Below are 13,052 nucleotides of genomic sequence, written 5' to 3'. Positions count from 1 at the left end.
TATCTTCCGAATACCTTATGACCATGGGGACCATTTATCGATTAGGCCTTATTTTTTTAATTGCGTATTGACAAGGTTAATAAATAAGAAAAAACACCTCATGATTTATACAAAAACACTTTAAAAGTTCTGATGGAAAACAAAACTCATATCTATCTACTTATAAACCTAAAGTTATTTTTGTTTCCTTCTCACGATAATAAATTAATTTTTCTGTATTTCTAAATTATTAAGTTTGAAGTGATTTTCCAAGTATAATTTTATCGATGTCTTATGTGTCAAAACAAATAATTTTCTTACATAAAGTGGGGCACATTTTTTAGCATCATTCTGGTCCTTAAAAATCTCTAGACCAGCCCTGATAAGAAGGGACTGCGGCTTCGTCTACATTGGCAAGCTTGACATCGAGCTCCTGCAATCCAATGAGGCACTGATGGACTAGAGCTGCTTCCTGTTGCGATCCTCTTCAGACATGGTGGCAGCAAAAAGCTTCATGTGATCTAGTGCTGGGGGTGGTGGGTTGCAACTTCTCTTTCTGCTAAGAGCAGGGAGGATGGTATAAAACTTTTCTTTGATCTTTCTTGGCTTTAGTTTTTGTTTCTCTATGTTTTGCAGAAGTTGCTGATCCATGAAGACGATATCATGGAGCTGCTACGAGAACGGCCAAGTCATGAGGCAGAGCCAGAACCAGAGGACTTCAGTCAATAGTAAAAGATGGATGTTTTGAAAAAGGTTCAGACAAAAGTATGATGCTGACATGCACTAAAAATTTATGGAACATGCGTGGCACCATAAGGACAATAATAATAAAATAAAAAAAAAGGAGATGGTGCATCCTCAGGTGATAAGGAAAGAGAACTGATGAGCTTGAAAAAAAGTAAAAAGCAAAGGAATTGTGCAGTGAGAAAAGGTTTTGAAGTTTGGTGCCAATAGAAAAAAAAATTAATTAACAAATAAAAGGGACAAAAGGAAGTGGCAAAATAAAAGGTTCTGATACTTTTTATTTATGTGAATGATGTTAGCTTAAAATATTTTCACAAGTTCTATTTACTTTAAAGCAATTTATTTATCATGGACGGTTTTACCGTCTACTGCTTTAAGTTTTTATTTATGAGAATGATACTGAATTAAAGCCCTTGTCACAAACTTTATTTACTTAAATGCAATTTATTCACTATGGTTGAAATTACCACCTATTGCTTTAATTTACTTATTGTACTTTTTTTGTTAGGGTAAATTACATAGTAACCCCTCAGGTTTGAGGTCTATTACAACCCCAAACAACATCTTTAAAACATTTCACTTTCATACCTCACGTACTATTTTATTTCAAAATAATACATCCGTTAGATTTTCCATCCATTGATCCGTTAAATGCTGACGTGACTGCCACATTTGTGCCACGTGGCAAAAAATAATAATTTTTTATTCTTTTAAAATATTATAATAATTTATCCAATTAAAAAAAAAGAAAAAAAAACTCACTCATATTCCCTGTTGCTCTTTCCCACTCTCCTCTGCGCTCTCTCTCTCGTTCTCTCTTCTTCCTCTCCAATCCTTCTCCTTCTTCCTCTCATCCTTCTTGCTCATCTTTCATTTCCCAAAACGCCCATCTTTCTCCCCAAAATTCCCTCAAAGTTTGCCTAGCAGACCTCCCCAGATCCTTCAACTATGGCTTCCTCGAAAAGTATTAGGTGTTCGGCCCCGATTCCCGCCTCCAAATGGACACCGACCACCAAATCCCTGATGCAGTTGCTGCTGAAGCTGGACTCGATACCCGCGGTGAGGCAAGCGAGGAGAAAGGTGAGTCGTCGGATTGTGGGGCTGCAGGAGATCGTGGACCTTCCCCTTGGAGTCGATCTCGTCGGATCGTGTCGTCGTTGAAGAGGAGCATGATGGGCGGTGATGAAGAGGTAGGGGATGATCTCGGCGGATCTGAAACGAGGAAAGTCAAATCTGAATCAGAGAAATGTGGGGGAGAAGGAGATTTGAGCGTTTGTTTGGATGAGATTGGGTGGGTTTTTGGATGGGAGGGGAGGTGAGGTTGGGGGGCTGGCGGGGGAGGTGGGGTTAAGGTGGGAATGGGTGTTTGGGTTGCAGGGAAGAAGATGGGTGGGGAGGGGTTATGGGGAAGGTGGGGTGTGGGTTCTGCGTTTTTCAGTTTTTTTTAATTTTTTTTTATTTTAGAAGATTTGGGTTGTTAAAAAAAAAACCTTTTAACGTGGCACACATTTGGCAGTCATGTGGCACAAATATGGCAGCCACGTCAGCATTTAACGGATTAATAGATGGAAAATCTAATAGAGGTATTATTTTGAAATAAAATAGTACGTGAGGTATGAAAGTACGAATCGATATGATAGTATAGCAAACAAATACGAGTGTCGCACCCACAAGGATTTGTAAAGTCACCAAACTAAATCCAATTTTGTAGTACCCACTAGAATTAAAATAACGAAAACAACTAAACTACGAAATTCAAATAATTAACCAAAGAGAAGTTGAACAAGTAATCTTAAGTGCAGTAAATTAAAGAGAATTTATGTAAATAATTTTTGAAAACAATGGTTGAAACACTAGGTATCCGACTTCACCATATCAATCCAATTCTATGTCATTAGATAACTTAGTAAGAACAATTCAATTCAGGTTCTAGGGTTCGTTCTCTCTTTATTATGATTATCTGTTAGGCATCCAGGTGTAACCAAGTATTCTTAATCATCAACATAACCATGGCATCTAGTCTAAGTCAATAATCAAAAATCCATTAAGTGCAAGAAGAACAAAGAAAACCAAAAAGTGTCTTAGCATGGCGTTTGCATCAACATCAATTCATTCATTCAAGAGAGCTATCTCAAGGCTAAGCATATGGCGTCTACTATAACCTTGTCTCATACATCTAAAAATTCATATTAAAGGTAGCTAATCAATAACATGAACATAAAGAATGATTTAAGCATAATGAATGAAACTAGAAAACCTTGAATTGATAAAAGAGTAAAGTTAATTAAGACATAGAATTATCATAAAGGCTACATCGGATCCCTAATAAAGGAGTTAGTTCATCACGACCATCAAATTATAACAAAACATAATCATGAAACAAAGTCTGAAAATATGTAAAGGAGAACCCTTGGAGGACCCCTTGGCGTTGTCATCTTCCTTAGGTCAATTCGCTAAAACCATATGATGAAGTGTGACTCCTCTTTTTCTTTCCAAGTTGCTGCTCATTTTTTCTTCTTTTTACAATCATCCAAGGAATATATAGTTAGGTTTAGGTTAGGCTTTGCTTTGCTGCAATTGTTGAATCCCAGCCCAAACAAGAATCCCAACATGTTTCCTCATTCAAACTGGACTCCACTTCTTAACTTCAATTCTTCTCAGTTTTGATCCTTTTTAGTCTTGAAATCACCAAAAGACTCCAAAGTCTTCTCTGCGGTCCATTATCTATACAATATGCACTAAACACATTAAACAACCAATTTCATAAGAAAACATAGCATAAAACTTAGGAAATATGGGCAATATAAATGTATAAATATTGTGTTATCAATCATGTTCAGCACGAGAATAATAAATTGAATTAAAAAAAGTATATGAATTCAATAGACTCAAAATTAATCAATTAAGAATAATTGAAACATAATACTCCTTGATTAAAGATGGATGAATTCTCTTTAGCGTAGCGTCAAAAGCGTGCTGATAACATGTTATGAACTATTTTAAAGAATTGAGAGAGGAGTTTAGAGAGAGCGCACGTCATGGAGAGAAAGATAGATGGAAAATAGGCTTGAGGAATTCTATATGTTATCCCCATACTCTGTACCTTTATTTATAGTAATAAGGACGAGAGAAACTTGCTCTCCAAGTAATAAAAGTTTAATAGGAAAGATTTTCTAGTCCGGTATGAGTTCTAATTTATCTCTACTTAGGATTTACACAATCACTTATGTATTAAAATGTATATCACACAAATGAGAATAATTAAGAACAAAGTTGTATACTTTACTAATATAAAGTATAAATTTTTCCATTTTACAAAGGTATTAAAATTGTATCAATTTATGTTTTTGGTCGGATGGATTGTTTGATATGCTTCATAAAACTTATGGCATAGTGAGCCTAGATCCTTGTATGGGAAAACGCGTAAGCTACATTTGCACCACATAGACAAAAAAAAATTATCAATTTAATGGAAGATTTTTAATTTGAAAAGAACAAAAAGTGTACACTAATATAATTTCAAAACCTCAGAAAGTAGTATGAGAAAACTAGAACCTCGATAAAATCACCTCAAAGGTGAGAGAATTTTTTCATGTACGCAGAATCTAAGACGGTACACTAGGTGTCATATATAAGAGAAGAGATATTTTTTAGTGTCTATTCACTTGTATTATGATATGTAGTGTACTTATATTCTGAACACACTAAAAATATTTGAGAGTATAAATTGTAGTTAGCCCCATAATATAATAATTTCAAAGACCATGGTCAACATTTCCATTCTTTACAATTTGCATTACTCGCTACTATTATTCCATTACACGTTCAAAGATGCCATAATATTGTAGACGACTAAAAAAGAAGATGCTATACTACGTACATATTCTATTTTCTAGACTGCATTGGACCCATATCTGTTGGAATATGATTATGATTAACATGATTTTCACAATATTCAACACACAAACTGCCTTGCGCAAACTCTCGCTCTTCGCGAAACCTCTTAACAACTTTGAGATTTTTATTTTCTTTTTCCGCCAACACATCTTCAGTTTGGATAAATATCACGGTGAAGGCAACTGGCGAACATCTTCAGTTTGGATAACTAGCATTGTCGCCGTAGAATCAGCCTATCGCGAAACACCTTCAGTTTGGATAAACAATACTGTGTCAAGGCCGACTAGTTATCTATCCAAGTCTCGGTCGAGAAAAACTTTCGGGTCTTTATTGGCAGAGGTAATCTCATTAGCCTTTTTGGCGAGGTGAGGTGTTACAGTTTACTAGGGCTCGGCACATTGAAGGTCGAGTTGTTTTATGATTGGATACTCATAAGTTAGATTTAGAGTTCGACATTCTGACGGCCGAACCAGATTTACGATTAAAATGTTCATCTGCTTTGAATACTTGTGTCCATATAGTCTCGTGTTAATTCGGCGTGCTTATATTCTTACAAACATAATCATCGTGATTGAATCCGACGTAGACGATTTGTGAACTTCGTAGAACTAGCAGCCTTGTCTTCAGGCTCTAGAACCCAAAAGCCGAGACGTGTTCCTTTCTCGGCCGTAGTTGTAAGATCGAGAAGTCAGCCGTGCGCTCAACGCAACATCAACATATTTTACTCCTCGGCCGAGCTCGGCCAACGTGTTGGCACGCCTTGCATCAATTGAATGACGTAGTTAGCTCATTAGTTATTCGGCCTACGCACCACGTAGGCTTGGTAGTTTTTAGGGTCAAGACATATTCATTCAATTCCATTCTCCCTCTTAAATTCATGTCCTTCACACCATATTGTGATCGATAGTCTAAGCGACATTGACTGATCTTGTGAACTAACCTATTTCCATCATTGACCATCTGATTTGATCACATTCACAGATTATCCTGTCACATACAGTCATATACTCAAATTGATAAGGATGACATTTGGCTAATATGTTTGGCTTAATCAGGATATATATCAAGATATTTGTTTGGCTTAATTAGGATTAGGTCTGGTAAACAGGTTGTGTTTGTTGTGTTCATTTTGTTTTTGTGTAACATATGTTATCTTAATATGTCGTATCGTGTCACAGCCATTATCTTAATGGGTTCTTAACAGGTCGGGTTACTTTACCCGTTAAAATTAACAGGTAAAATAACCTGACCCGTTTAACCCGTTAAAAAAAAATTAATTTGCACACAACACATTGCCATATAAATATTTCTTCAAAACATAAAAACACATTTGTCGTTAAGTACTACATACTCCAACATAAGTGCCTAATAAAAAAGTATCACTACACTACTACAAAATATCAAATGTGCAAGGATATGCAAAATGAAGGGGTTTTTCTTTTCAAGGTTATGAACATTTTTCAAAAAATTAAAACCTTGCCAATGAAACTCAAAGCTTGCCTTAAACCAAAAAAAAAAAACTCAAAGCTTGCATGTTGTTCTTTTTACAAAATCCTTCAATTTTCATCATTCATCATGGAGAAATGGTATAGGAACTTTGGCTTGTTCTATTGTCTTCAAGAATTATATTGATAACGTTTTCAGTAATGTTTTCCACATTAGAAGTCTCTTCCGCATAAACCAAGTATAGAAAAACCAAACACTATAAACCATTCAAATTATGAGAAGTTTACCAAAAATAATTATGAAAAAGGAATAAATAATAGTACTTATCACTTAAAAAATATATTACGTTTTGTGAAATTGCGATTGAGAATTAAGTTTTGTGTCTATACTACTGATTGCTGTTGTAATTGGAATTCATAATTCAGTGGTAGGGATTTAACCTCACAAAAGTGAGATTAATCCTAGTGCTCTTAATTATAGTATTTTTTTAGTGGTATAAAATTATAAAATTAATATTTTTCTTTTCATGTTTCGGATTACCCGCGTGCATACCTGGACTGATCCGTTATCTTTACAGGTGTTTATTGGTTACTCGATAACGATCCGATTCGTTATCTTATCAACTTAAAACCTGTTAATTTCGTGTCATTTCAAGTCGAGTTAACAAATTTTGTAAAAAATTGACAAGTCTAATCAGAATATTAATCCAAATTATTATTTCCTGAGGGTTTCACTTACTGGGATTATACACATACATATACATTGAGAAGCCACGTTAAGGCATGTATCAAGTCTTCCGAATGACTTTACACGTTTTGGATTCCTAACAAACTTACTAGAGAAATGCTTAGGAAACTCTCTCAAATGAAACTTTTCATAAACTCTCTGACATCTCATATTTTTGGCATAATGTTTTATATTTTAGCACGGAAACTGTGCCAAAAATATAAGGTGGCGGAGAGTCTCACTTTTAAAAGAGTCTCCTTAGCATTTCTCAACTTTTCTAAGAAAATACTCAGCGTCTAATTGCTTAAATTGATAAACTCTAAATACATACTACTCACAAATCACACATGTAAAGTACTATTATAAATTATGAGTTCGAATCTCATCGGTGGCTAATATAATATTTAATCTAATAAAATCTATCGTTTGACAAAGAAAAAATACTATTATAAATTAAATACTATAAATTTAGAGGTATTCATCTTTTTTAATGTGGTAGAGGTCTCTTGTCACTTTTTTTTATATGTACTAATAACAAATAAAAAATAATAATCATGGACTAGGTTTTATGAGAGACTTTAGATAAGGTTCCTAGATATCAATGTTCTTTGACAAAAATCTTGTTGGTTGTAAGTTTTTTTATTGAATTCCCTGACATTAATGTAATAATGTATTTATATGTAAGTTATTATATTTTTTAAATTAAAAATTAAAAATTATAGTTGTTTATATTAATGAGATTTTAAACAAAACCCATAATTTGTAGAATTGAAAATTTTAGGCATAAATTATAGAGTAAATTGTAGCAATGGTCTCTCAACTTTAATCAAATTGGAGCAATGGTCCCTCAACTCATCAAAATGTGTAGTTATGGTCCATTTCGTCAACTTTGTCAGAATTTTGTCAAAATAAGTTATATTGGAAAGACCATTGCTACAATCGGGGTCCCTCAACTAATCAAAACTTGTAGCTGTGGCCATTTTCATCAACTTCGTCAAAATTTTGTCAAAATGAGTGACGTTGGAAAGACCATTGCTACAATTGTGTTAAAGTTTCAGGGATCATTGTTTCAATTGAGTTAAAGTTGAGGGACCATTTCTCTAGTTGGATTAAAGTTGAGGGACCAATGGTAATAGATTTTTAGTTGAGGGATCATAGCTGCACGTTTTGATGAGTTGAGGGACCAATGATAATGAATTTTTAATTGAGGGACTATTGCTCCAATTGAATTAAAGTTAAGGATCGTTACTATAATTTACTCTAAATTATACTCTCCAATACATTACGAGACGTTCTTTTCAAGAAAAAAAAAGTAAAAAAGAACCCAAAAAGCTTCTGCTTTTATCAACCATTATGCAATTGTGCAATGCACAAGTGGAAGCCGATTTCTATGGTTTTTATTTTAATTTTTTGAAGTGTTATACACTAAGAAAATGAATAGCTTGAACTCGGGAATAGTGTGTTGAAGAGAAAAGGCCTAACCCACTTCCCTAAGTTTTTTATTTTTAGGGTTAATTAATCTTAAGAGGTAATTCCAAATTGGTTTCAACCTTTTAAAACATTTCAAATAATTACTAAAGTGTTGAAAATTAGACATTCATTAGACCACCAACATTAAGTTATAACATGGACAAGTACTGAAGCGAGTTTCACTCTCATATCATCTATAAAATCTTTGATCCCTAAACTGATCCCTTTTAAGTAGACAAACTTAATGTTTATTCTGGCTAAGAAGGACACATTTTGGGATTTAAAACTCCAAAAATGATGTGTTAGGGAAAATCTACTTCAATATTTGTTCACAACATCACTTAACATTAAGGACATTATCAATTAACGGTAATAACATCATCACTTAACCTTGGTGACCAAACGAGTGTTTGTTTTTCTAGACGTTAAGTAGTTATTTGGAACGTTTTAAAAGGTTGGGTTTAATTTGGAATCACCTTAGATGGTTGGGTAGTTATTCATACTTAATCTTTATTTTTACAATAATATTATGGAATTGTTATTGGCACTCCAAAAATCTCATTTTACATTTCATACTTTCTATCATTAGAAAGAAAAATACACTTGTGAGGAGTGTAGAATGAGATATTTGGAATGCTAATAACAATTCTCTAATATTAGAAGTAAAAAAGTCTACATCAGCAATAACAGTAAAAAAAGACAGCATTAGTGATTCCAACCGAAATGTCAATTTCTATGTGGTATGATATGGATTAACAGTAAAGGTGGTTGCTACCAAATTTGACAGCAACTTCAAATCTATTTTTGGTGATTAGTAAATGTTTTTCATAATTTTAATTATTTTTTAAATACTTATTAAAATTATGAAAAATAAATAACAGTTTAAACTTGACATATCAGGTGGATAACAAAATTAAAAAAAAAAAAAATCAAAGTGTCATATATGTCACATCCTGGTCCGGGCCCCCACCACATCCTGGCTCGACTCCGTCGTAGCACGATATTGTCCGCTTTAGGCCCTAACCACGCCCTCACGGTTTTGCTTATGGGAACTCACACGAGAACTTCTCAGTGGGTCACCCATCATGGGATTGCTCTCGTGCGAACTTACTTAACTTCGGAATTCCTACGGAACCCGAAGTCAGTGAGCTCCCAAAAGGTCTCGTGCTAGGTAGAGATGAGAATATACATATAAGACTTACAAGATCCACTCACATAGGCGATGTGAGATGTTATAATATACATCTTCAAATTTAAATTTCATGTTTAAAATTTGACATATTATTTAGAGATAATTTAAGCTATTAGGTATACTTTTTAATAATTATTTGGAGATGCAGCCAAAGTTCCAATGGCTTGGATATCATGACCATGTGATCAGATCCTGTGATTTCCACCACATTGTTTGGCCGATTTTTCTTGATCATCCACCGTTGAAAGTCCTTCTTTCCGACTAAATCTCCTTCCGATATTACGTAAACCCGATTGACCGACCCGTAATTCTCGTTGGTTAGCTTGAGTTTCTTGGACAAGTCCTCTTCACTGAACAAACGTATTGGTCTCATTAGCATGCTGCCTAAAGCAACATCCTGCAGCAAATTATAGTACATTACATGAACGGTCAGATCTTATAGGTTTGACAATGATTGAACAGTTGAGATTCCACTTACCTCAATTGGGCTAAGTTGGTACACTCTTGATACCAAATACAACGGGCCAAATATGAGAGTGGTCGGAGGATTGCTTGGGCCTTGGTCGTATGTGTATCGACTGTCTAATAGAGAATCTTGTCTCCTGAAAGACTTTATAATTCCAACATATAATAAAAAAAAATTAAAAGACAATGAGTCTCCCATTTAGGTTTAAAATACAAAATATCGAAAAGTAATCATTTCCGGATCCCTTCCTCCTAATCCACTAAATCAGAGAATCCGTATCATTGAAAATTAATCCAACCGTTGAAATTATTATAACTTTTAAAGTGGGCCCTGTTTGTAGCCGTTTGATCAAATTTCAATGACACCGATTCTCTGATTTGGTGGATTAGGAGGAATGGATCCAGAGATGATTCCTTTCCCAAAATATCTTATTGTTCTTATTTCAATTTTGTCACTTAGTACTATGGTATATTCTTTTTTACTTGTAAGTGAGAGGTTTATGTTCTTATTTTTCTTAAAAAGAGGGAGAACTTGTGGTAAGTCACGATTATCCATCCTCTTCGGGGGCCGTGAAGACTCACAGATGCATTTCAGTTTCTCTCTGGCCACAAGTCTAGCTTCCACACAAACAACGGGTTTTGGAACATGAGACCTCCATCTTTTAGTTTGAATGAAGCATCGCAAGCTGCCCTTTACCACTAGGCCACCAACACATGGTTGAGGTGTATGTTTGATTCTCGCTAAAAGTGAATTCAAACCAAATTATTATAAATACCCTTTTATGAAGTTTAGCCAGTCTCTTATCTCCTAGTATAAAGAATATCAAAAGTATTTATACAAAAAATGAAGATGTACTTTTGTAGATCTATGTTTAATTATGTCAATCAATCTAGAGATATTATCTTTTATTATTATGTTTTAAGATAACGATATATTATAATGAGTACGAGATTTGGGCTAATTCACACAATGTGTTTGTCATAATAATTTAATTTGAACTCATTATTTATGATATTGGAACTTCAAAACTTTCTCACTTATAAGTGGAGATAAATAATATTACAGAAGACAATAGTGTTATATGATGGGGCTTTTTGTTATAAAAATGTGCAGGTAGGTACCTCTTTATTAAGGCTGGAAATGTTGAGGGCCGGGCCTGGCATCAGGGCAGTGACAAAAACAGCTACAGATATCTTACCTGGAAATCTTTCCATGGCTTGAGAAATGGCCAACCCACCAAGACTGTGACCAACAAGAATCACCTTTCCATCAATAGCTTCCATGAAATCCCTCAAGGGCTTCAAGTAGTCGGAAATCGATCGCAGATTCTTTGCCTGCAGTGGGTCGACCCCGGAAGCAGCTAGGTCTAGGGCAGTGACGTTGTGACCGGATGATCTAACTAGGGTTACAAGCTTGTACCAAGACCAAGCACCGAAGCATGACCCATGAACTAACACAAAGTGCTGCTGCTTGCTTGGATTTGTAGGTGCCGACTCGATTTCATTTGCTACACAGAGAAGAAGAACGATGAGAAAAGTAGAGATTGATGTAATCAAATTTGGCTTTCGTTGATCCATATGTGTTTGTGTTGCTGGTTTGGTCACCACCAAATTGATTGACAAACAGATTCATTGTTGTGTATTTATATTATTAAGTTCAAAAAGTAAAGAGAGTTTGGGTTGGACCAAAAACTTCTGTTGAATTTGACTGATAAATTTAAAATTGCATCTCCCGAGACTTAGAGGTTACTACTTGAATAAACAAGCATTTGGTCTTGTAATTGTTAATGTTGCTGATGCCAAAAGCTTGAAAATGTGGAAGATGGTGAGAGCAAAATTTCAATGCCATATCTCGTAGGATGGTCAAATAATTGATCCGCGCTTATGTGTAGTATTTTTGGGATGACGATCCTTTCCATATTCTCTTTGTAAGGATTCTCACATCATATCCGTTTATCATACATTATGTGGCCACATATCATTAGGTATTGTTTGTGTCTAATTTTTTAAAAAAAAAAATTCAAAATGATATCGGGCCATACGATGTACAATTAACAGATATGATGAGATCCTCACAAAGAAGATCCGAATGGGATCCAAATCCGTATTTTTGTATCCTTTCATGCTTGGAACACAAGGTAGTCCAAATAAAATATTGCTTCTGTTATTCAATTAAAATCCTGAAGTGATGAATCATGGATGTTTCAACACTGAAATTACAGAGCCTTCCGGCCGCAGTTGTATGGCCTATACTTAGAAGGGCTTGATAGGGTTTGATTGAGGTAGTACGGAATGTAAAACCTTTCGGTCACTGCCATCAACTGTGTTCCAATTATAAAATTTATACATTGAAGATAAGTTATTCACAAAAAATGGGAATACGTTCATTTACCTGTAGGAGGAAGTCTTATTCTTTATAGATGATATCTATGAAAGGATTTCAAAAGGATTTTATTTGTGAAAAAAACTTTGAAAGCCAGCCGTTCACGTTTTGTTTTAATACAAGCACTTTTTTACACTAGAATGAGAACACACTTCTCTACCCAATTTAGTTAAGCCTAGGTCAGCAAAATAAATCAGCACAAAACCACCCCGTTGATACATTTGATATTTTCATAGGGAGATAATTTTCACACAACCTTTTAGCCTATGCACTGTGGTGCGGATTCGATCTCCATTGATTTTCTCTCACCTGAAACTAGATTTTAAGCCTTGAAAAACTTTACTTTTAGACTAAAACCTTATCTAAGATAAGTCTTTTGACTATGTCCAGGTCAATATTTATAATGAATGCCAGATTTAATTTCTCTTATTGTTGTAGGCCTAATTTATTGAACAATAAAAAGGACAGAGAGAGGGGGTGCGGCGGCAATAGAGAGAAAGAGAGATGTGTAATTGTGAGGTGCGTGTTATCTCACCCCATTGTGCCTTTATTTATAGTAGTATGGAAGGTAAATTCCTTACCCTAATAGGATTACAACTCTAATAGGATAATATCTAACCCTAGAGAACCTTCTAAAGATATCCCAAATACTTTAGGATTTACACGATCACATTCCTAATTTAATAGGACTACAACACTCCCCCTTGAGTGTGTAAATATTCAAACAAATGGTGCATCAGGTCTTCAACG

General features: G+C 34.7%; 1 protein-coding gene across 1 annotated transcript; it reads right to left on the bottom strand.

Moving 5' to 3' along the window:
• Window positions 1-9,479: 9,479 nt before the first annotated feature.
• Window positions 9,480-11,561, bottom strand: LOC126623622 (methyl jasmonate esterase 1-like). The gene is made up of 3 exons (XM_050292573.1): window positions 11,042-11,561; window positions 9,933-10,064; window positions 9,480-9,851 (listed from the first exon to the last, which is right to left on the bottom strand). Exons 1-3 carry the CDS (start codon window positions 11,495-11,497, stop codon window positions 9,567-9,569), a joined length of 873 nt encoding a protein of 290 aa, XP_050148530.1. The 5' UTR covers window positions 11,498-11,561; the 3' UTR covers window positions 9,480-9,566.
• Window positions 11,562-13,052: the final 1,491 nt, after the last annotated feature.

Source organism: Malus sylvestris, chromosome 5 (assembly GCF_916048215.2).
Source record: "Malus sylvestris chromosome 5, drMalSylv7.2, whole genome shotgun sequence".
NCBI classification, from domain to species: domain Eukaryota; kingdom Viridiplantae; phylum Streptophyta; class Magnoliopsida; order Rosales; family Rosaceae; genus Malus; species Malus sylvestris.
This window is presented reverse-complemented; position numbering and strand designations above follow the sequence as displayed.

Bases quoted from the DNA above. Each gene is read 5' to 3' on its own strand.
- LOC126623622 (XM_050292573.1), bottom strand. From the start codon at position 11,497: ATGGATCAACGAAAGCCAAATTTGATTACATCAATCTCTACTTTTCTC. The intron at 10,065-11,041 runs GTACCTACCTGC...GGAATTATAAAG, and splicing joins TTTCCAGCCTTAATAAAGAG to TCTTTCAGGAGACAAGATTC. The intron at 9,852-9,932 runs GTAAGTGGAATC...AATTTGCTGCAG, and splicing joins ACCAACTTAGCCCAATTGAG to GATGTTGCTTTAGGCAGCAT.